Here is a 25,787-nt window from a genome sequence, read left to right as displayed (position 1 = left end):
TGCACACACCGAAGAGCAAAATAAAAAACAAATACAACAATAAAGGCCAAAAAATACCGGAGGTGAGCACTAATTTTCTTCTGCGGCCGCAGGAGACAACAGGAACGATGGAAGCTGTCGTGGAGCTCGGCTTGGCGGTGCATGGGGAAGGGTGGTGTGCGGTCGGAGGTGTGTGTGTGTGTGTGTGTGTGTGTGTGTGTGTGTGTGTCGGGGTGGGTGGGGTGGGGGGAGGGGTTCCTCGTGCTTGGTGTGGCAGGCTAAACTAACTACCTCATTTGTTAGCGGTGCATTCCCAAAGACAAGCCTTTTACAAATGGAGCCACTTTACAATTATTACGGCGGGAGCGAAACCTGAGCCACCGCAAGTCCCCGCTCCAATCTATTATCCCACGGACGCTCGCTACAGGGCCCCAAGCCTCTCGCTCCGCTCCTGCCTCTGTGTGTGTGTGTGTGTGTGTGTGTGTGTGTGTGTGTGTGCAGAGAGTCAATAACGGCCAAAGCATTGTTGTATATCAGGTGGTGATCAGCACAAAGTAGCATGGGAGGGCTGCGGGGGGGTTTGTATTGTATTTGCAATAAGTGGTTAAAGTGTGCGGGCTTATGCAGAACTTCGGAAATCGGCAACGCAGAGATGGAGATAGGGAGGTAGGACAAAATAATATTAAAGCAGGGCTTCTTGCCTCCTTCCCTTGCCTGCCCCCCCCCAACCCACACACATACACACACACACACACATACATGCAATCAAACCTGTGCCTGTATATCAAAGCTCAGGGTGCTCTAAGATATGCTCATGAGGCACAACATATGCAGAGGGGAGGGGGGGTGGTGGGGTAGCCATACTGCAAAAAAAAACATGCATTTGAAATTCCTGCAATGACAGAGTATGTGCAAGAATGCATCGTTTCTTCTTATCTCTGGTCCCAAACAAAAGGTGCTTCTGCTATCGAGAGAAGGAGTGAGACGAAAGGAAAAGTTGAAGCGGTGGTGTGGTCTGATTTCAAAGGCAGAGCTTGAAAGACAACAGACAGCTATTTACAATATTTATACATGTAGAATACTGATACCACGCATATCTCCTGTCTGTCTCTGCAGGGGTGGGGGTAGGTGTGTGTGTGTGTGTGTGGTGCACATGCAAGCAAGCCAAAAGCAACACTAGAATGAATAAAAAAAACGCTGATGAAAAAAAATGCGGTTACTTTAGAAAATTCACTGATAATTGGCGCCTTGAAAGGAGCTCATTTTTAACTGTGTCACCACGACTGCTTGATGACAATTAATCTGTTTGCGGCTGCTTCCTTGGCATCTGTGCCAATTACTTTATATGCTAATATATGTAAATGACATTTCAGATGCCAGTTTCAAGTATTATGCGAGTGTGGTATTGTATTTTTTATTTATTTTTTCATAAGTCATATTGTTGCAACTGATCCACAATGCAATCGCTTTTAACCGCTGCGTGCGTACGTGTATGTGTGCGTCTCACGTTAATTCAGCAGCATAAAGACATAAATAACAGAACCTTCGACATGAACATCAGCCAGAGGCATAATAGATATGGAGCATTGTGAGGAATCATTAGGGCATATCTAAGCATAATAACGACAGAATCACAACCAAAAGTGACGGCCCAAACTAATACCACGCACATTGCACCGATAACTTAGCATGGCTTCCTTTTCATTTTCCAAAGCATCCGGTATAAAGGTTTAAGACAGATTGTGAACCTCACTCTGACCGCTGAAAGCTCACTGTCGTGATCTTATCCCACTTTGAGATATAATAGCAACATCATCTTCCCACAGCTCGGATCAGGTCAGAGCTCCACATTGTGACCACACGCACACGCACACACACACGCACAGGCACACACACAGGCACACACACACACACACACACACACACTATGAAGGCGGAAGCCAGTCTGGCAGTGAACCGCAGAGCAACAGTGTGTGGGATGATGATAGAACCTGATAATTGTCCGATATGGACAATAAATCCCACCTCCTTGTTCAATTATTTGACAATATGCCGGAGAAAAAAACCCCACAAAAAACAATCCATTCCTAAGTGTTTTAATGTACTTTGTGTTACGGCTCACACCCCAAATTATGAATTATAACATTCAGCAAATGAAAAGAAACAATGCATTAACCTTATTGCGTCACGCATTGCCATGGACTGCCAGGGAAAGGTTCCCCGGGCCGGGGGAACAACCTGCTGGAATAGCGGTGTTATTTTGTGTTGGTGGCTGCAGCGCTAAGTAAATGTTAATGAATGCACTTTGTGGGTATTACCAAAGCCCCCTTTCAACCTCTTAAAATAAAATGGCAGTAATTACCAGAAAAAAAATCTTCTCTTGCTCTCACTCATCCCGAGGAAGTGCTTTCCACGTTTTCTATATTCTTCTTCTGTTCTTTTTCACACTTATGTTATTTATTTATTTTTATTACAATTTCCCATCCATATAGTTCATAGGCAGGTTAAAGAAACACTAAAGCCCAGGGTAGGCTACGGTCTTTCAACCAGCCGCAGTTGCTCTGTCTGGACTCAAGATGTCACTGTTGTATGCAGAATAAGCAGCCTTTCCACGCTTCCACTGTGTGTGTGTGTGTGTGTGTGCGTGTGTGTGTCTCTCTTGAGATGGGTGCGTGTCCCTGTGTTGATGTGTGCGTGTGTGTATGCAGGGTGGGAAACACAAATAAAAATAAATAAGAAAAAACTAGAGATGAGAGATAATATGTTGTGAGTGGTGATGGTTTTACAAACAAAAGCGACGGTGCACCATTTAAACCGCTTGGCCTGCAGTTTGCCAATGAGATGTTTTGGATGAAAAATAAAGAAAATCCAAAAAGCTGTCAGTTACTTCAAACCGGCCACAAGAAATATAGGGATTGATCTGTTGGGATTAATATTAAAATGTTCACAATATAATAAAATAAATAGTACAAGTTTAATGGATGTAGCAATGACATTTAATAATTGTATAAGCAAATAATAATTATTGTAATGTATATTATTATTATAAATAATATTATTATAATAACAAAAAGTATTTCCCATTTTGTGGCATGAGTTCAGCAACAGTGACATCCTTTTTAATATACACTTAGTATTATTCTCTAGGCTCCTGTAAGTGTCCTCGGTGTTGACTATTATTATAAATATTATTATTTTTATCGTTATTATTTTCTGGCAGTAATTGCAACATCAAAATATTCTGCATGTTCTAATGTGATCATTACACTGAGATTAATCTGTGAGGGTGGCAGGCAAAGGGGAAGCCAACGTCAAAATATAACTTTGGCAAAGGAAAACACAGAGCGCCGATATATGATATTATCCTGCGAGCGTTAACTCCTCATTCCCTACCGAGCAGCGCGCATTCTGAAATGAAGAAATTAAAAAGACAATATGTACTGTATAATAATTGTATAATATATGTAATTAAAAGGGTAAAAATGCACGTGCGGGGCAAAGAACTACAAGCAAAGACATTCATAAAAAATAAAAACAGTTTTTACTTAGTAGTAAAGCCAATGCCTCTTATTCTGCCACACCTACTCTTTCACTCTCACTTCCCCTCTATGTCTCTCTCCTCCTGCTCTCTCTCTCTCTCCACTTCTCTCACTCTAATGTACCCTACATTCATCAGCCCCTGCGACTTTCCTAATCCCTCTCTTTAGCGACGGCACGTGAAGCTAGCGGGCTCCTCCACGTGAGCGCCACAGAAGATGGAGCTGGGCTGTGTGTGTCTGTGTCAGTCTGAGAGTGTGTGTGTGTGTGTGTGTGTGTGTGTGTGTTTGTGTTTTGCGTTTCCTGGGCGATAACATGGAGCGGCCGCTACTGGAGTGATGTCCTGGCGAAGCGGGGTACGGGGTGTGTCACGCACGCGCACACCCACCTACACACAGACACGCACGCACACACACCACCGTGTCGTGTGTGACACAACAGGCCGCCTTGAGAGCCGTGAACCTTTTTTTTCTTCCTTTGCAGTAACTTTTTTTTCCCAGTGAGATAAGCGTTGAACTCTTGGGTGTTTGCAGCTTTTAGCAGAGTTTGGTGGACTTCCCTCAAACATTAGTTGTAACCGGTGTGTCCTTGCGTTGTAAGTATCTCTCTTTCTCTCTCTGCTGGCTCCTGAAGCTCAGGTACCAGGCTTTGGTAAAAATGTAAAGTCTTCAATTTTTTTCCATTGTGCTTATTGCTATCAGCGTGAGGAGATTTTTCCGTTACGTTGTTGCTGCAGGGGATGTGAGTTAAAATTGCCAGGCGTGGTCATGCTATTGAGACGATGTGAGATTAAGTACAGTTCAGTATATCTTACGTTATATCTCCTTTTCAGACATCCAGTCCAAAATGTTTTGATTCCCTTTTTTTTTTAAAATTTCTTTCAAAAACCAAAGCTTGACCCAGCAGCACGTCTGTGACGTTTCCTAAAATCTAACTTCCCTTAAAAAAAAACACCTTGCCAATAGTTCTACCCCCCCAACCCCTTCCCATATTCCTGGCTCTAAATCTTGAGGAAACACTGGAAACAAAGGGAAGGTTAGGAAATATTAAGCAGCACGTTCATCCTCGAGTCCTACTTCAGTTCGGCCGAGTGCAAGTTAACGGAGGGTTTTACAGTCAGTGGATGTGTAGGCCAATGACTCTGTATAATAATATCTAACTGACACGGTTATCAATGAATCAACCTGCTAAGTTTGTGTTAGTATGCACATATGTGTCTATGTTTGCATGTCCATGTTTAATGTTTTTTATTGTATTATTTTTGTCTATTATGTTGTCTTTGCTCCCTTTTGGACAGAAAGACGTTTGAAGGTACAAAAATACTAAATGTATTTTGTTCTATATATGGTTACATATGTACATGTTTAAAAAAAGAGCTACTGACAACGGCGGACAGTGGCAGTGCACCGGGGTGTGTGACGAGAGAGAGACAAACGAGATAAAAAGGAACACGGCAAGAGATTGAAGTAAAGAGCGATTGCGGCTTCCGTGATATTCTGCTCTCCCGGCGGTGTTGGTGGGAGGATGAGAGAACCAGTAGTTCTGATCATAGGAGATCAGGTGTGTGTGTGTGTGTGTCTGTGTGTGTGTGAGTCTGTGTAATGTGTGAGTTGTACGCAAAACCTGTCTGATGGTTCCGCCATGATAGGAGGTACTATTTTCTGGTGATGCCGTTTCAACAGTGTGTGTGTGTGTGTGTGTGTGTGTGTGTGTATGTGCTTATGCATGTGAGTGTGTAATCTATGTCCTGTGTAGGTTGTAAATTGTGTGTCTATCGATCGATCCATCCGTCCGTCTCTCTCTCTTTGTATGTATGTATGTATGCATGTATGTATGAATGAATAAATGAATGAAAGTATGTTTGTATGTATACTTCCCATTCTCCAGCGCTCATTCTGTGCATCTCTATATATATCTCTCTCTATCCATCCATCCTTCATTTCTTGTGCTAAAAAACACCAGCTATTGTGTGCACATAACTAGGGTCAAACCCAAGGTCAGAAAACTTAGTAGCCCCACTTAAGAACTCCAACCCCCAGCCTGCTTTGAGGTGCACAGTGGTCGCCAGGAGTGTGGGGGGGGGGGCTGAAATAGCTGACTTCTTTGCCTGGCATTATGGTCATTTTTAGGCTGTCTTAGTTTAAGCCACAGGTAGTAAGTTATGTACAGGGGTCACTTCCACTTAAGAGGAGAAAAAAAAACACTTAAAGCTTGTGGAGCGAGCAGTGGTTTTAAAAGAGGCGGCAGAAGCACAGTGGGGGGCCACAGGAGAGAGGCCACATTAGCAGCCTGGTTGGCATATGTAGAAAACAAGAAGAAATGTCTCACGTCTGTGTGTAACCTTTCAGAATTCTGTCCATCGCTAATATTTTAAATGTTTGTATTTTCTTGGAGGGAAATTTGTTAACACTTTTGAGGGGATCCCTAGTAAAGTCTGCCCATGCACTCTGTAGAATAGGATAATTCTTTTGTTAAGACAACAAGTCATAATTACGCCAGCGTGGTCCTTCTGAGTTCTCACTAAGTGGGCTTTTGTCGTCACTTGTAGCCTATGTGTTTTGTTAAAGGAAGATTGCATTGGGGTTTTTCTTTTTTTTTTTACCTCCCTTCTTTGTTCCCTCCCCCTCACAATTGTTCCCTCTCCGTTTGATTTGTATAATTATCCACGAGGTAACGTACAGAGCAGGAGACCCTGGCAAAGCCACTCATGTGGCTTGTTATGACCTGCCATAATTAAAGGTTGTGTTCAAATTGGCCGGAAAAAGATCTGGTACGGCACACAGGGATGTGTTTCCCTGTGTCGGAGTTGTTCGCCTGCAAAACATCACGTATTTGAAGTTTTAAAACCTTAATAAAAATGCAGGTACTTTTTTGTACTGCTGCTGACAGATTCGGGTGGCATGAAATTCTGCATATTTCATATTTCCCACAACATACACAAGTCTATATTCACTTTTGCAAAAAAAAAAGAAAATAACACTCTTCCCCAAACCTAGAAGCAGTTACACTGACAACAACAACAAAAAAGATATATCTAGGATTTCTGAGGCGGTGAAATGCGATAAAGCCTTTGATATCAACTAAGATTGCATTATACGGCAGGCTATTGCACAACTGCGACGTTGAAATCCTACTTTTAGAATGCTAGTGGGGTAGTTGCTTTCATCACGACTCGAGTCACAAACACGGCTAAATCACAAATACGATCTACTAACGATTCATTAAAACTCATTCATAATGAATGTAATAGATACTGGAATGCCTCCAAATCATGGAATTTATTTAAATATTATACTCAGGGAAGGGGGTCAGCTAATCAACTTAATTCATGGTAAGTAGTTGATTTAAGATAAAAGATGCCAGAAAATTAACTGCACGGGAACAAATCTATTCAAATCTTAGTGCGCCAAACAAAAAGCGACTTGTCTTTCTCTGTCCCTAGTTATCCTACCCTGAACCCATCAACTGTAGGGCTGAGGATCTCGCAGACGAGGCATCGAACCAGGGTCTCCAGGGGTGATGGTTAGCTTAATGACTATGACTAGCTCCAGCGCTAGTGACCTGCATGTTTGCGGTTTGTTACCATAGTCACTGCAGTCAAACACCTCTTCCTGCAGACCAAGCCGTTGTGATGAGGCTTGGGCAGCACCAGCCATGGGGGTGGAGGGGGCAATATGATCCAGGTGGTAGGCTATATAAGGCCCTGTGAACACACACCTACCGTGGTGTTTTTCTCACCAACATATATTTTAAATGTGCTCAGGTGTGACATCACTTGAACGCCCCATAATGCAAATATCATTCTAAGAAGATTAAAATGCACCAACTAAATGGCCAGATCAATTGTATTTGATACATATCGAACATTATCATCTCAACATCTTATTCAACATCAACATCGTATCGAAAAATGCCCCGAATCACAAATGTCAACGTAAAAAAATAGTTTCACTCTTGACGAATACAAAGCTAGGATTATCAACATTTTCCAATCACTATTTGTTCAACTCTGCTTGTTTATTTTGTTTTAACTATTGGTCTGTAGTAGATATTATAAGGTTACGTATTTTGACCCATGCCATACAGAGAAGGTTACATTTTTAAAGTATCCAACCCAAAAAAGTCCCGCCCCTCCCCTCAGGCCGCCCTCCAAAGCCACTCCCCCAAAACACGTGACTGGCTGACGCTGGCTTGAGCCCGAGGTCTGCCTCCGGTCATGTGCAATGAGAGCACCGGCCAATAGACGGGCAGGCAGGAAGACAGATAGGTAAGCTATCCAATCATTTAATTTGGGCCGAATTAGATGATTGGTGAGGTTTATTACACCCCCACGACAGCAACAGATACCAGATTACTTTTTTTTTTTGGTCACAGCATTTGATTTAATTATTGCTGTAAATTCTGCTGTAAAAAAATGTTTTTCAACAAATATGACTTCTAAAACAAATCTCCTATCCACGCTTTAATGGAACATGTATATCTGGACGCGCCATACGTGTTTATTGAACCTTTGTGCACATGGTGAGCGACTGTGGGCAGGGTTGAGCCAGGGGACAGGACGTACAGATGACTTCCTCCAGGCCGGCCTGGTGCTGTCACAGCTTTATTAAGACTTCTGAACCACACGGCGGCTCTGGGACCGGACCCGTCCAAGACGGGGGTGTCCTCAGCCAACACGGCCCCCACAACCACCAGAAATACTGTGTGTGTGTGTGTGTGTGTGAGAGTGAGAGAGAGAGAGCGAGAGAGAGAGGGATGATGGTGTTCTTGACCTGCCTGACAGAGTAGGGCCAATGCAATTTGATTGTGTATGTGTGTGTGTGTGTGTATTAAAGAGGGGGGGGGGGGGGGGGGGGGGGGAGGATGTTGGCTGGCATCTGTTTTAATAAGGCTGCCCGCGCTCCCCTCGCCCCACCGCGCTCCCCTCGCCCCACCCCGCCACCCTGCCGGCTCCCAGGAGCTCTGGCGAGGGGGCCGACGGTGTTGGCACCGGCGGAGGTGGGAGCAGGAGCAGGGCTAACAGCTGGTGCCAGCCATGCCTGCCATGGACGCCAACCCCCCCCCCCCCCCACCAACCCCCGCCTTTTTATTTAGCACCGGCCCGGCCAGGGCACCAGCTGATCATCCCGCCGTGGGTTCACTGTCACGGTGATGTCTTCATCGCTAAGCCACGCTGACAGGCCGGCGTCCCGGCGGCCAACGAAAGGTGACAACAAATCCAATTACCCGCCCACCATGGGTCCCGCCCCCCCCCCCCGTACCCCGTTCTGGAATGAGGGCGCAGGGCGCTGGGTGTGGGGGTGCCGGGGACGGGCAGGACAGAGGACGAAGGACGAGGATGTGGGTCTGCTCACTTTCAGTTGTGAAGCCCCGGGAGTGGCTCTCGCCTACCCTGAGGGACGCCACAACTAGATCAGCCCGCACCCAGGACGACAGAACCGCTTTCAAGTGGTTTGTAAGAAAAGTCGAATGTTATCACGATGGACAAAAACGTATGGTAAGAGACAAAGTTCCAAAAAGCACTATTGTAAAATACACCCTCATCCTCTCCTGTCGAATGGCAAACCTAGCTAGCAAGTGTGGCTGTTTGTCCTATTCACACTTACGCTGAAGCTGAATTCACCTGGAAAAGCAGGTCAAAAAGTTCACATTTCTGGGGGAAAGAGCTCTCTTGTAGGGGGTTGGCGATGTGTTCCTGATGTCGGGAAGGAGGAGACGATAAAGAAAATAAGAAAGAGTAAACCAAGAACAACCAAGTCACTTTAACGATGGACTTTAACGTCACTCTCCTGCCTGGAGAGTGACGCGTTAGCAGTGCACCGACGCGTCCCACCCCACCACGTACAACAGGGCTCCCATAGACGTGTCAAGAGAGGGGCTTTTCCCCAGATCCATGATGCTTTTGATGCATATCGCCCAACAAGGACACTCTTGTTGAGTTTCCTTCCAGTGCGATCCGCGTGGAGCAGCAGGGTGAGGGCGAGTGGGCCGGATCCTAGAGCCCGTCAGCCCGGCCACGGCCCCTGGGAGCGTGCCGGGCTCCGCTGTACCCGGTTTATCGGTCAACACATTTCCATAGAGAGCAGTAAGTGATGCAAGGCTTGAAAAATAACACCGCCACAAACACAATTAGGCAAAACAGGGCCCCTCTGCTTTCAGACCTTGCCTTCTGTTGACCTGCTTTTAACATTAACCCGATTAAATCCCCATAAACAAATTGCTCCCCTCACGGACGGAGCGAGGACAATACTTTACTTAGCTTTTAGCCCCCTCCCCACGCCCCCCCCAAGTATTGATCTGTGATCAGGGCTGCCGTCCACCCATACCCCCTTCCAAAGCGCCAAAGGTGAAGGACGAGAGGGTGACGGGGAACATGGGTGGTGGGGAACCAGCAGGAGTCACCAGGCAGGGGAAGGCCCTTTGATTGAACGGAACAACGGAGGTAATCCATCTCTCATCCATCATCCATCAAAACCGCCACCCAACAACTGCCACCCTTCTCTCACCCTCTATCACTTTCACTCTCTCTAGTTCCTCGAGAGGGAGTGGCGTCCCCGAGTGTCTTGCCTTATCACCAAAGGAGGTCTGTACCCGGTGGTCTGTGACGCCGGTACCCAAACCCCCCAAAAATAGAAAACCAAGGGGGAAAAAAAGGAGGATTTGCCATTTCTGTTCCCTTTGCCTCAAAGAAAGACATCCAGGCAGGTGGATGGAAGTAGGACAATCATCTGGCCACTGGGGGGTGTGTGTGTTTGTGTGTGTGTGTGTGTGTGTGTGTGTGTCTGTACGGCACAGTCAGAGGAGAAGGTACTTGCCCGGGTCCAGCGATTCGTAGGAAGAGAGTCCGGAAAAAAATAAATAAAAAATAAAGGAGCGCTTCTCCCATCTGACGCTGGTTGAAGGCTCGGAGCCAAGACGTTTCATATTCATAGTGAAAATATGCAGCGCGCATGGCGGACTGGTGGGGGGGGGGGGGCTGGTGGTGGGCGGGGTGTGGGGATGTGGAAGAAGGGGGGGGGTGTCGTGGGGGGGGGGAGCTGCTTTTGACAGTGAGATGACTGCAATTTCTGCAGTCAAGCCCGCCATTCAAAAGCGAAAAACGGAATGAGGCTTGGGTGGATGAAGGCTGCCTCCGATCGGATTGAAAGTGAGGACAAAAGAGAGAGGGGAGAGAGACAGTGGGGGAGAGTGCGAGAGAGAGAGAGGCATGAAGAAGGGCTTCATGGAAGTCAGATGAAGTGCCCGATGGGTGTGCTGGGGCCGTTTGAGCGTGGCGCCTCAGGACATGCCCGTCGAAAAAAGGCGACACGATCCAATACCCCCACTTACGCCTAGCTCATATATATATGCCCCCCCCCCCCCCTCCGGCGCCCTTACCCCCACCACACACTTATGCAGAGCCCCCCGTATCAATTGGGAAACTTTGCATGTTTTGGTCATTATGCTGAGTTTGTTTGAGCAGCCGTCTCGCGTGTCTGAATGCAGGACGGGGGGATTTGCTGGCCAATAGACACAAATACCACTCTCGTCTGTGTTGTCTGGAGCAAAAAAAAAACAAAACAGTGCAGCAATTCACGGGCATTTGAATGCGGCGGCTCTTCCTATACTCAGCGGCAAGGCAAATATTTAACAGATATTTAACAAAACAAGGCAAAGCGTCTTGGAGAAGACCTGAAGTTTTTGAAGAACGTTTGAGTTGGTTGTGCGTTTCCACTTCTCCCCTCTAAGAAGACTGTTTAAGATTCACCCAAAGGTGTCGAGGGAAGCGAGCCAGCAGCGATGACTTTTCGTCCAAAGCATAATTTCTCATGCCATCACCAGGCTAATCAGTTAATCCCTGCTAATGAAACCTCCTGAAGTAATGTACTGGTGTACGTGTGTGTGTGTGTGTGTGTGTGTGTGTGTGTGTGTGCGCGCGTGCGTGTTGGCACGCGTGGTTATAAGTAGATGCAAGTGTTGTCATCCAGAAACATAGGGTATACTTTGGGGTATACACTTGCTTTAGAGAACACAGCAGCATCACTGGGAAAGTCTTTCCCCTGGGGCTCCACACACACACACACACACACACACACACAACCCTTCTACCCCCCTGACCTTCATCAGAACCACAAAACACAGATGACTACACGACCAACGATTACTACAATAACCCACCGCCCCCCCCACCCTCCCCCCCCCCCCATATCCTCCCCCGTGTCGCGTCGTAACACGCGAATCAGATAAAAAACACACACACACACACACACACACACACACGTGCGCGTGCTCACACGTAGTCGCGCTCAGAGGGGCTAATTAATGCTTTAATATGCAAATGCCATCCGCAGTAAATTACACAGCTGGCAAATATGCCCGTTTCTGCCTGAAAATACATCAGCCGTGCAGCGCCGAGTGTTGCTGCGTCGCCGTTGTTGTTGTGTTTTTGCTACAAGACATGGGATTTTCTCCACTACACATCCCCCCCCCCCCCCCCCGCCGCCCAACGCATACACACACACATACACCACCTCCCCCCCCCACTCCCCACCGCCGCCCTCGCATCTTCTACAGACACTCATGTTGTCCCTTTTGAGAGGTATCAGGATCATAAGGCGCTTCTTGTTGGAAGTGAAACGGAGCAGTGGGTGGGTAGAACATCGGTGTTGCCGTGGTATCGGTGACTCTAAATGCATTTTTTTTTTTGTAAGAATGAGGTGTTGTGGTGTGAACAGACTTCCATGTACAGGCCCCGAGGTGTGCAGGGAAAAAAAGAAAGAAGTAGAAGGTGTTCACTTGTGAAACCCAACACCTATAAGGGTTCCAGGGGCCGTTCTCCGTATGAGGAGACGTGTGAACCAGGCCCTCACTAAAGACATATACCAGTGACCTCCTGCCGTGGGCTTTTACATAACTAGAAAGGAAAACACTTTTCTCCCCTTTGTAAAAATATTTCCCTTGATAATATTAAGGAATATATATAGTTTAAATTGAGCTCTAAAAAATGAAATTATAACACAAATATCATATCTTGCGTAAATCAGACAGTGCTAGGGATTTTACCGTTAGTCTAGCAAGGCGATGGAAACTATATCTCTCTCACATTACTTAGTTGGTCAGGAAGAAAGAAACACATGATAACTCGTACGTTAAACTAAGCCACGCACTCTGTTAAACAGGTCAGTAAGACCTGACCAAAAAACGGACAGAAATGTAAGGTTATGAGCTATTACAAACAAAACGGTGAATTAAAATGTGATCTTGCTTATTCCTCAAGTTCTAAAGGATTTAATCAAGAAGCCTATACTAGTACACACATTCTGTACAATTCATAATGTGAATATGTAAGCACATAAGGGACACTTTATTAAATGCCTGAATTTATTGTGAGCAATCGTCAAACACTGATTTAAAACTGGCCTGTAACCAGTGAACCTATGAAACCTGATAAACAGAGCAAGCACTAAAATAAAACATGAAAAGGTTAGTTATAATAATTTCATTATTATCAAATGAATATAAATGTCTTGTGGTAGTGGGTGTCAAATTAGTATGAAGCACTAACAATCACCATGAAATCGTTTGGGTATTCCTCGTTCAGCAATTAAAGGCTCTTGGCATTTTAATTGTATTGTTGAATTTAGCTAGTTTCAACTGAATTCTATAAATAACTATATGCATCGAAAATAATTCAGACAATATTAAAAGTGAGTTTGTTAACTGTGGACCCTGACAACACAATGACCACAAAGCCTTCTGGCCAAGTCACAGCATTATTTAGTCATGTCTCACTGTTCCATAATCAGCTAAAACATTGCCAAAGTTAAGGTCTGTCGAGGACAGCAAGCATGGCCTGCTCTGCACTGAAGTTCACAAAGTTGCTGATGCACTTGGTTAGCAAAAATAAAAGGTCCTCGTCCATCCTCAGTGGTATGCCAGAGGGCCATTTACATATACTCAGTCACGATATTGCCTGTGCCATACAAGTAACCACTTCAGAATAAAATACCACATTTCTCATCACGGGACTCATCCGCTTGCATACATTTCCGGCAGTGAAATTATTTGGTTGTGATCCTCAGTTGGAGCCCTAGGGGGCGCTGCCACCGGCCCCACGTTCGTCTGCTCTCTCCTGTCTCCTGTGACCTCCTGTGAAAATCCCAATAATTGACACCAGCAAAACGTCAAAATGTATCAATTCAGACATCGTTTGACTCCCAACACTGTTCCATTGTCACTAGCCAAGGTGGTTTGCTTCGTGTTCCCTCTAATCGTTCAATCTTAGAAACACACGGATCCTGTCTTTAAGGATGATGCCCAAATAAATACACAGGAATTCCCAGGAATACCGGTCCAGGAATATAGGTGAATACACAGCGCGGAAGTACATACCACGGGGTATACCGTATACGTAAATATATTAAAAAAGCCTCCAGAATATATACACCCTGCTAAGGGACTGGCAGCCTCCCGTCCCAGGAGGTCCCCCGTCCCTGTTGCACCCTGGCTGCACTCCCCGCTCTCCCCCAGCTGCTCGCCCTCCCCCCCCCCCCCCCCCCCCGGCCCCAGCGGTGGGTGAGGTGTGTTCCGGGTGGTTGCTGGTGTCTGCCTCGCAGTACCGTCGGGGGTTTCCCCTAGGGGCACCAAGCACCGATGATTATGCCAACCATCCCTCTATCCCCCCCCCCTCCTCCTCACCTCCCCCTCCACCCCCCCACCCCCCCCCCCCCCTCCCCTCCAGAGCCGAAAAACTGCCTGAGTGTCGACTTACTTGCATGGCCGGCCCGGTCGCGACACCCACCGGGACCGACACCCCGAAAGATCAAGGTGCCAGAAATAGGTCCCCCGTCGTTCTCCGGAGACCTCCCTGCCCGGTTGGTGTTGTTCCCTCCCCCCCCCCTCCCCCCCCCTCCCGGCGTACGCTCATACACCGCTATGTCGTGACCCCAGAGTTTCCTTTCCCTTCGAGATGTCACCTGTTCTCCTGATACAACAAGTCTGCAGCCGCACGCTGTTGTTTTTTTTATTCTGCGTCTCCTGGAGAGAGTCGCGTTAGTCCGCCAGAGATCTCAACATAAAGAGATCATCTTTAACCTGATGTTTGTTCTCGTTTGTCCACCACCCATGGTTGCTTCCTGTGTGTTTTTCATATATATATATATATATATATATGAATATTTATATTGTCTATATTCTCTTGTCATGTCCGCCGCAGTGCTGACCCTTCGCTCTGTTACTACAGGACAACACTCACCCCCTTCTGCTCTCTGGTGTGCCCTGTAAGGTGGGTCGGAGAGACAACCCACATGAAGCGTTCATTTGGAAGTTAACACTTTCTTGAAAAGATGCCACGCTAACACATGCTAAAAACGCACAACACAGATCAGATGTTGTGTGTTGGTTGGTGTCCATCGTACGACCCCGGCCCCCCCCCCCAAATAGATCAGAGTTACCGTTCTCATCCTGCGATATATATATATATATTACCGATACGTCTCCCAGCACAGTCCCACGCAGTGACAATACAAGGATGACGAGGGGAGGCCCCACACAGGGACTCACGGGGGCCCGCACTCTGTCGCGCGTTTCTTAATTATCGCCCAGTGGGGAGAGGGGGCCCCCGACAGATACACCCCGCTAATGGGCCGACCACGTGACCGTCACGGCCTCCTCCGGTGTCGTCCCTTTCACAGGAAACAAACAAATGAAACCGCTTTTTAATAGCATCTGAACCCAAAAGCGCTCATGATGGACCGTTTGTGGGGTGAAAGAGTACACAGAGACACGCGTGTAGTGCATGCACACATGAACACCCTCCTTCTTCTACACACACACACACACACAAAATACACACACGTACATACACACATGTACACACACGCTCACACACAAATACACACACATACATACACACACGCGCACACATATAGTGCATGTACACATGAACACCCCCCCCCACACACACACACACACACACACACACACGTAGGGTGCATGCATACACACACGCACACACACACACACACACACACACACACACACACACACACGTGTGCAAGCCTGGTGAGTAGGAAGGTCGGCGGTGTAAACAGCTTCACCTAGCGAAGAGCTGCAGAGAACTTAGAGAATCTTGTTTGAGTCGATTCATATTTTAGATGCGTAAATACTTAATAATTAACAGCCAACCAGCCGGTGATATAACGGAGCAGTGTGACTTAAAAAAATAAGAACTCAAGACAGAGAAAAATAGGACCCCCATTTGCTTTACCACCTTCCTCCCTTTTTATGCCTTGTAAATATGCGCATCCGCAATGGCCCCCCTGTGCCGCTGTAAAGCCCACCACACACACACACACACACACACACACACACACACACACACACACACACACACACACACACGTAGACACATAATTATCAAGAACACGCAGACCTGTATCTAGACGGTGACAAACTCCGTCAAGCAGCCTCACATCAGAGGACGTACTGGTGGCATCAAATCCGACCCCCCCCCCCCCCGAGCCCCCCCTTCTCTCTCTCTCTCTCTCTCTCTGCCACTCACTCACATGTACACCCACACTGCTCCTCACTAAGAATATGAGATTTGCGCGTCTCCCTTGGCGACCCGGGGACACGCGGGCTGAGCAGCGAGCGAGAACACTGCTCTGGCCCCCCCCCCCCCCCCCCCCTGCTGTTTTCGGATGGAAAGATCTGCTGTTTTTTTTTTGTTTTTTTTTATACAAACGCAATCGTCACCACTCCCACCTGGATACGCCACGCCAAGACAAATCCCAGCTGTGTGTAAGTCCAAAACCTGACGGAGCTTTTAAAAGAGAGAGACCCCCACCCCCACCCCACACAGACACACACACACACACACACACACACACACACACACACACACACACACACAATAACAACCATATAGCATTCTATTAAAACGACCATGCACGGTGACTCCCGACAATGGTGGAAAATGATATTCATGTCTCATGGCGGCTTAAGAAAGCATCAAATGACAGCAAAGCCGCCAATATGGAGGCGCTGGTGCATGGGGAGGGGGGGGGCGGCAGAAGAGCACGGCGCTTTAATGGCATACGTACGCGGAATGTGCTAGTTCCTTAAAGGCTGTTCCTCAGGAAAAAGGCTACATCCACTACGTTTGACTTTACCCAAAGGGAGGCGGGCGTTTAATAACGTCTGAACAGGGAAACAGCAGGCAGACAAAACAAAAGGATAAAAAGTGGACTGGAGGAAAAAAAAAAAAGTACAAAACACACAAAAAAAAACGGTGAGGGCTGTTCACAGATCGCCGTTAGAGTTAATTTTTAAGTAAGTATTCTGTTCCTTGGAGATTTTAATTAATGCTTTAATATGCAAATAAGTTAGCACAGACAAAATCATGACAAACAGATGGCAAGTGTGGGTAATTATTTTGTGAATCCAGCAAGGGCATGTATTAAAGTTATGGCATCATTTTCCTCAGGCCTTTGCAAGCTTATGGAAGGTAGAGAGAAAAATGGCATCGGTGATGAACTCGGAACGGCAATGACTTATTTGTGTCTCCAAGTGACAAATCTGTGACCACATGGGCTCTGAATGCATAGCAGAAGACAAAATGTTGGGGATAAACAGTGCCGCGATCATTCCTAACCTTTCATTTCTAATTAGAGGAATGATTTTAATGAAAGAATTTTCGACAGTCATTTAAATGTGCGCAGCCCAGAGATGCATAATTCCACAACATTACCAGCCAAACAGAAAGAAAACATTTCCAAACATAATCTGTGCACCCAGGCAAACGCTGTCATCTCCTGCCAAATGTTTCTCAGCACACAGTAGATCTCATCTTGTTTCCCTTTGGCTACTATCGATTAGCCTATGTAATAATTGAAGTCCCGGTTTAGAATGGATTTATCCACAAATAGACGGTATATTTCGAGGCATTGGCAGCCACTCCATCATAGACCTCATTCAAATTCAATGCCGCAAAATGTTTGGAAAAAACATTCATAGCTAACACTAATACACAGATAGTACTTGTATTAACTATACCCCCATATGGCAATAAAGGTAATGGGATATGCAGAATGAATCAACATTGCATAAAAAAGGGATGGATCTTCCTAGTCCCTATGGGTTAACAAGAGGAAACTAAACTGCATCAACTTGTGAAAGTATAGTCCAGTGAGATATAACATTAGGAGACCTAATATGAGTTAAACCTCTGTGTCTCAAGACGTAATTTTTCAGCCTAAAGTCCAAACTTTAGGTAGCCAAATGTTGAGTCACTGGAACCAGAAATCCGGAACCGGATCCAAAATATTTCAACCAATACAACACTAGATCCGATGCAAGCCACTCGTCTGTCTTGAGACTGAGCCTAGTAAAACCTTAATCTAGGATCCAGTGGGTCTAGGCTATAGAGCTGGTAAGTCCCGCCCCTTCCGCTAAACCCCAGTGGACCTCTAGGTTGAAAAATTGTTAATGCAAGTGAATGTGAGAAAATAATTATTTTCTGGTCCCGTTTGAATTGTGCCATGAATGTCAACATATGTTGTCTGTGAATTTTTAATATCATTTTTCATGTTAAGAGTGTCACCTATGTGACGTCACCCCATAACACGGCGACGTGTAGTCTTTCTCGTTATGTCTTTTCCACAACTGCTAGCCGAAGAATCATACAATATACTGTCAAACTCTTTCATGGCACAATTCAAACTATAGAAGAACTTCCGGTGGGAGACGTCAAAGACCCTGGGACAGGAAACTAAAACTGAAAGGGAGTTCCTGGTTCCTGGAGATATGATAGCAAAGGACACGCATTTGCGTGAGTTGATGAAGCTTTTACTTCTACAGTGTTGAAAATGTTACACTTTCTCTATGAACGCTGCTGTCCGGACAGCATTCAGCCTGTCTTCCCCGGAGAAATCTTACGAGTGCTTTGTGTTTTCGAGTTTACAGATCCCATCCTCCAGCAAAATGATCGGTCGAAAGATGGAAAGAAAGAAAGAGAAACGCGCTGTTCTGCTATCATATTTAATATTATTCATGCATAAATCTTTAGATGATTCATCTAAAGTTGTGTTAATCATTTGATTATGAACATAAAGTCTGATTTGTGAGACCTTCATGTCGGGGCCGCTACAGGGACTGACCTGCTGGTGGCTGGGCGTGCTGTCCAGGTCCAGCGTGGCCAGAGAGAGGTTGATCCTCAGGGCCAGACAGAGGGCCATGAGTCCGCCCAGCCTCACCTCGTTCCCCTGCAGATCCAGCTGCTGGATCTGGGGGCTCTCCGCCAGATACTCAGCCAAGGCCACAGCACCTGTGTGGGGGTCAGTAAGCAAACACTGATTACGTATTGTGTAGACCAAACCTCTTCAACTATATTTTTTATTTTATTTCATTTTTAGTTTCCTCCCTATCACGTCTCTCACTGTTATCTGTTTGGCTGTTTGGCAGAAATACACTGGGAAGCACTGAGATGAAGTGTATCTCTGTGCTTTGTTGAACTGTTTCTATGACAACAAGCCACGTTAGCGCCTTGGTTATCGCTACGACGTTGAGCTAGGACAACATCGTAGCGATAACTACTTGTTACATCCCCATGGTTAGCAGCGCATGCAGACACAAACAGTGCAGTTTTGATGACTGTGGCATCTATCATAAACAGGGTGATTGGGTGACAGGGGAAATGCAACAGTGAAGACGGAGTCTTCACCCTTTTCTGAAAGTTCAGAGATTAACAACTTGAAAACGCCCAAAGCGGCCTCACAAAAAAAAGGAACCAAGCTGTGATTTTTTGATCATGCGGATACGCTCTCTCCCTCATTGGAAACAATTGAAGAAAGACGCATTCGCTCAGAAAAACAGCGCTATCTTGACATGGGTCCTCAGGTGTGCAAAATATCTAGAGAAGGATTGGCAGCTACAGATCTAAAAAAGTCAATTGGTTTGGTAAAAGCTACAACACTGGGGTAGGATAAACTTGGTTTCAAAACGTCCTATTTGTAGGACACTGTTTTTCTTTGACCCAACTTCTGTAGTTCAATTGTTCCTACGTTTGCATGTCAGATGAGAGGTCTTTGTTTTATTATCTGGTAATGTCACATGGAATTAAGTCTTTCTTTCAAAAAACAACTGGTCTCTTTTAAATGATAAGGTGCAATTGAGAGTTGGAGGTGTAGTGCAGGTGAGGTTACATTTTTGATGTGAGAGTATTCATTACGGGAATTCACTCATGCAGATGCCATTATTGGTCCGGCCCTCCTGTTAGCCACTAATGGAACATGATTCAAGGCCATGAGTATGCAAATAGTATCACTTAGAATGGCGAAACTGATGAAAGTGGCCAAAATTGTAGGACTCAAAAGATAAGGGTTTGAACTTGAAAGAGGAAAAAGGTCAACGCAAAGGAACATGGTTTGACCTAGAGCGAGAACAGAGAAAGATGAGGAAAATTAAATAGAGATGGGAGGTTAAACCTTGTGTCAAATCAAATATCTGTGTAGATTATAGCACAGTGCTGTCTGGGGAGGTCTCTAAATGGATTTCATTAAATATTATAATTAGTTTACTCAAGTAAAAAACACACACACACACACACACTCATGATAGTGGCATTTTTACTGCAAAAGCAAAATGGGACATGCAAAATGTTTTCAAGCTGGCTCCATCACTTTATATAATTCATACCATAGATACTATACTACTACTACGATATGTAATAACCCGACTCAAACAGTGATGCTAATCGATTTGACCCGTCGGCTTTAAATTAATTCATGGCAATCCATGCGTCCATGCATCCAACCGCACTGCCTTTAGCTAGGTCCTTTGTGTGCTATGTGTATATGTATATATGTGCGTGTATATGTTATATAGGTGACGTGTGGGCCTACCCTCACAGGTGATCTGGGTGCAGGCCACGCCAAAGTGCAGCAGGGAGCGGTTTGCCATCAGCGCCTCCTTCAGTGTTTGTAGCCCTCTGTTGCCCAGGCTGTTGTTTCCCATATCCAACACCTCCAGGGTCTTAAGCACAGGCTACATGGACGAGGATCAGTTATAATCACAAAAATGATATTCATATTCACGTATCGCCGCATATTGAAAATGAGACCCCATGCGTCGATGTCTTCTGTTTACAACATATGCTCGTACAACATATCCTTTTTAACGCTCCGATACTTTGATCTGCCGAGTTCAGTTCTTAATTTAGAAACGGGTACTTAGGGGGAGACTGCTGCTTTACTTTAAGTGTTCCTCTTCCTCTGTTCTTTGTGTGTTCTTTGCAGCATCCCCCCCCCTCCCCCGTGCTGCCCCTCCTCCATTTCCTTAATGTTTCATCTCATGTTAAATGTTCTGAACTCCTGTTTTGACTCTCTAGAGCCACATTAGCATTAAAGCCTGATTAGCTGGCGTGTAAATCCGTGGGTGTGTGGGAGCATGAGAGGGGGGGGGGGACGACTCGAAGTTGCCCAGCGGTGCGAAGACGAGCGCATCATGCAACTCCCCTGCAACCCACCCACCGAACCACGACCCCCCCCCCCCCCCCCCCACACACCTCCCTCGCGACCCCCCACCCACTCCCACCCCAACCCCCACCCCCTCTCGCCGCCCTCGTCAAAACCTCCACAGTGTCACCACTTTAAAAGAATAAGGGGATGGGTGTGTGTGTGTGTGTGTGGGTGGGTGTGTGTGAGGTGGGGACGGGGGGGACGGGGGGGAGAGGTGGAGGAGCTTGGGGATGGGGAGGGTGGAGGGGGGTGGGGGGGTGGGGGAGTTGCTTCTTCGGGAGTTAATTTGCACCACGGAAGCAACAAACACACTCGGAGAAGCCCATAAACGCCAGCACAGAGTCATGGCACGTGGGTCCGTCGCCGTTTGGGTGCTGATAACTTCTTTCTTGCGGTGGGGGGGTGGGGGGGTTGGGGGGGGTGGGCGATGGGGGATGGGTAGAGAGGGAGGGGGCAAGCATCCCGAATGGATACGCGCCGGGGATAATAGCAGACAATTAAAGAGGCGACTGAGCACCCGAGAGTGTGAGTGTGTGTGTGTGTGTGTGTGTGTGTGTGTGAGAGTTAGGCATGGTTGAAACCTGTCAAACGTAAAACCACAGGAGGGTTGGATTTAGAAGTTTGCCAGGGGCTGCAGGGCGGGATGGGGGGCTGCAGGGCGGGATGGGGGGGTGCAGGGAAGACGCTATGACAAAACAAGATGAAAAAAGGGCACCCTCATATGGATATGGACAGCCTTCCTTCCATCACGGAAATGTGTGATGCACATATGCACAATTGTACTAACTGTCATTTCAATTACATTTTTTGTGCGAGTATTACAAATACCACCCGACAAATCAAACTACAATTGATATGAATGCACAGAAGCGACGGTGGTAACAGATCAAAATCGGACAAGCAATGTAAGCAACGATCAACGCGATAAAACAACGCCTCAAATCACTAACCTCAAACTACTTGAACACTCTCTCTCTAGTCCCGGCCTCGCGGCCCCAAACCCGACCCGACCGAAAACGGCAAAGGTCGGGCTGTCCCTACATCCTTCCTTTCCGTCCACGATGGGACTGTAAATCCAGTCAAATATACGACACACGATATCCGCGGCCATCTGGCCACAATTATGCTTCTCTCCCTCGCTCTCCTCCGAGTCCTCGAGAGGGTACACAAGCAGCCAGGGGGACGGCGAGATACACCAGGCAGCAAGGTTAATAACAGCTCTCCCCATCGTCATATCTGACACGACCAGCCACGGGCCTAATTATCATCATTATGGCCCGGCAACGACGTCTACTTATCCCCTGTTGAATGGCAGGTCGGCGTGAGACCCCCTCCTCTAACACAGATCTATTATTTAATCAAACTGTTCTCCGTTTTGGTAACAACGCCAGCGGATATGGTGGGGGGGTGGGGGGGGGGGGGGGGGGGGGGGGGTTGAGTGTGTGTGTGTGTGTGTGTGTGTGTGTGTGTGTGTGTGTGTGTGAGAGAGAGAGAGTGTGTGAGAGTGTGTGTGTGTGTGTGTGTGTGTGTGTGTGTGTGTGTGTGTGTGTGTGTGTGTGCGTAAACGTGCCACCACAGCCGTGTATGTTACACTCAGACGGCAGGCCCTTTAATTTCTAGCCTTTTGACTTCCCCAATCGCCCCTCACATGACAGGAAGGTGCAGTTTAGCCCGCCAATCAGGCGACAGGAATGCATGTTATTAGGAGCTGCAATGCGTGGGGGCGGGGCTTTTCTTTATTTTTTTTTTCAAGGGAATGTATTTTGAGTGAAGCCCTGATGTTTTTTTTTTCCCCCTCTGTTTGTGCGTGTATTGTGTGTGTTTGTATTTGTGTGAAGCAGGTATTGGTTTAGCAAAAACAAAGCTGTGTCATGTCGTTGGCACTAAGCCAACCTTTTTATCCCGATGCTTATTTACTCCCGTTAACTCCTCTCCTAGCGGTGCGGCCATCGCACACCAAGGTCAGATCCAAAGGTTATTAGACACTATCACTAGGCGGCTCGTATTCGATCGCGCAAAGCCACATTTAAGAACGAAACACATCTCAATTCTTATCTTTATCGATCTTTCTGTTCTGTTTTCCTGAATGGGTTTGGGTTTGGCGAGTGCCCTTGCTTCCAAGGCCAAACCCATACCCGTTTCAGAAAAACTGTTATTTTTGTTAACAAAAATAACAATTGCTATGTGTGGTCGTTCATTGTTGGGTTCATAATCTAGAGGTCCCAATTCCCAAACAATGTACACCTGTCAGTAGAGTTGTGATTAACCAATCTAAGATGCCGTCATTTCAAATGATGCCAAATTGCAGGCCGCTATGTGTGCACCTCTTTAAATGCCAATATTGCCCAGCATGAGACTCACCAAAGCATGTTAATCAGATTTAGAATCGTATGATGTGTATACTTTCAAATTCATCTGCAAACTACATGAAAACAGTTTTCAATCCACACCTTTTCTCCAATCGTTTAGCCATGCCTAGCCCAGCTATCTAGCCTAGCGCCTAGGACCTGTCTTACCAGGGCCTTGGCCAGATGGAGCATGCCGTCAGCGGTGATCTGGTTGTTTTTAAGCAGCAACACCTTCAGACCGCCCGCCTGCAACCTCAAGCCCTCACACACCTCCTCCAGACCTGGGATAGCCCGCCCAGAGACAGAGAGGAGGGGGGTTATTACTGTTAAAGCAAATGGCAGAGCAAAATATATAATAATAATAATAATAATATTATAATATAGATTAGTATATGCTACAAGTGAACCTCCTAAGATGGCGCAATTTGATTGGTTCGCTATCTCGGGATATTGGGCAATATCCCATGATTGAGATCTCAAACTCGGGATATTGTTTTCTCATGCGTGACGGTCATCTCATCACGCTAATAAGAACAAATAAACCGCTAATAAAAACAAATAAATCCCGGCAAAAAGTGTTATCTTGTTTATTTGTGGTGTGTTCACGTGTAGCATATACTAAAACAATAATTCACCTACGGCGAATAATTGTTAAATAGTTTGAGCTAGCCTCCGCCCACACACAACACAATACAATAAGTGCGTACATTAAGTGCCAGGACGTACAACATACAATAAGTAGGAGGGGGTGGCTATGTAGAGTCTAGGTGAACTCTGAACAAGTGAGTCTTGAGTCTGTTGCAGAAGCTGGTGAGCGACTCTGTGGTCCTGACATCGGCAGGGAGCTCGCTCCACCACCGCGGTGGCAAGTCAGTAGAGACCATAGAGAAGGGCGAGCAGTTGTCAAGTCCCAGATAGTAGGACATCACTAAGGGCTTGAGCGTGCTCATAGTGATAACAGCCGTATTCCACAGTTTAAGACGCAGGATTTAATACATGGTTAAGATAATTGTAATTTAGCGGCCTGTTTTTTGTTTTGTTATTTTATTTAAAGGGAAGGTACACAATTGTATATATATATATATATATATATATATATATATATATATATATATATATATATATAAGTACCAAACATAGTCTACTTCATTTTAGGGCAAGGAGAAGGAACGGAGCGTTCGATGCCATAGAGACCAAGATAAAAACAAACAAGGTAAAAACAAATAATATAGTACCACGGCGAAAACCATGACCAAAAACTGTGACAAGAACCCAACCTGTGAACCGTTACACCCCTTGTGTAAGTGAGCTAAATATATATTGACCATGAATCCAATCACCATGCTACACCAGCCCAGGAGTAGCATGTGAATATACTTAGTGTGATCCAGGTGCACCTTGCAGTTTTATCTCCCAGCACATGTACTCAGGTTTAAACCTATGCGTGTATATATATACGTAATATGTACAATTGTGCCGTTATCCACGCAAGCCCCTACCGGCATCTGCTATGGCGTTGTCGCTGAGCACCAGTGTCTGCAGTGTATGGTTGTATCTGAGAAGATCCCCCAACTGCATGGCGTCCTGGTAGCTGTTGAGCATGTTGTTGGAGAGATGGAGCTCCAGCAGGGCTCGGTTTGACTTCAGCGCACCCACTACAACACAGACAAACAGGTGGAGAAAAAGCTTAGGAAATGTCTAAACAGTTACAAAACAGATGCTGCATCTAGGAGAGGGTTGGCCTTTTGAAGGCCACCTCGTCCTGGAAATAACACGGCCTAGAATGATCCAATCTTTTGTCACTACTGCATTAGTCTCGCAAATCAGACTTTCGATTTATAATCGAAAGTCTGAGAGCCAACAAGCTGAAATCCGGGTGAGCTGGACTGATTTGAGCTGGACTGCTTCGCTTTCTTTCGCTTCACATTTGTTTCGACCAAACATGTTGTTGTAGGTGGGGATCTGTAAGTGTGTAATTGGATGACAGCGAACACAAACTCGGCCGCACTAGTGAAGCTTTTTTCTGGGGGAACACAAGATTTGTCTTCGGTAGAACGTTCAGTTGTGGATTTCCGGCCAGGCTCTGTCCATCTAGGCTCACTGGACGGATTCACCCCCAAGTTACTATGTACCATAGTAGCAATCAAATGTGGCTATTGACAAAATAAAGTGACCGGATAATCCAAGGTACCTCTGGTGTATCTAATGAAAATTATGGAGTACCTTAAACGCTGTGTGCTGTGTTCGATTAACCAATCCCATTTAATTTCAACTTATTCTCCCTGAAATGTCATTGTTTGTCCTTTAATTGGTGTAACCTTAAACCTACCCTTTCAGCATGTGTGTGTGTGTGTGTGTGTGTGTGTGGTTTGCTGGGGCTGTTGGGATGGGATTGGGGGGGGGGGGGCTATATATGGAGTGGGGAGAA

At 46.2% G+C, this 25,787-nt stretch overlaps 1 protein-coding gene across 1 annotated transcript in view; it reads right to left on the bottom strand.

Moving 5' to 3' along the window:
* LOC311361877 (protein phosphatase 1 regulatory subunit 37) overlaps nt 1-25,787 on the bottom strand; it is a gene marked incomplete at its 5' end in the record, with an annotated part of 51,761 nt that overhangs the window by 6,136 nt on the left and 19,838 nt on the right. The window contains 4 exons of the mRNA XM_084481683.1: nt 18,654-18,820; nt 20,397-20,538; nt 23,528-23,640; nt 24,859-25,014. Coding sequence (XP_084337809.1) covers nt 18,654-18,820; nt 20,397-20,538; nt 23,528-23,640; nt 24,859-25,014 — 578 coding nt within the window. The remainder of the gene's footprint in view (nt 1-18,653; nt 18,821-20,396; nt 20,539-23,527; nt 23,641-24,858; nt 25,015-25,787) is intronic.

Source organism: Micromesistius poutassou (assembly GCF_964030765.1).
Source record: "Micromesistius poutassou genome assembly, chromosome: 17".
Classification (NCBI taxonomy): domain Eukaryota; kingdom Metazoa; phylum Chordata; class Actinopteri; order Gadiformes; family Gadidae; genus Micromesistius; species Micromesistius poutassou.
Note: the sequence above shows the minus strand (reverse complement) of the source record. Positions and strands in the feature narration are given on the sequence as shown.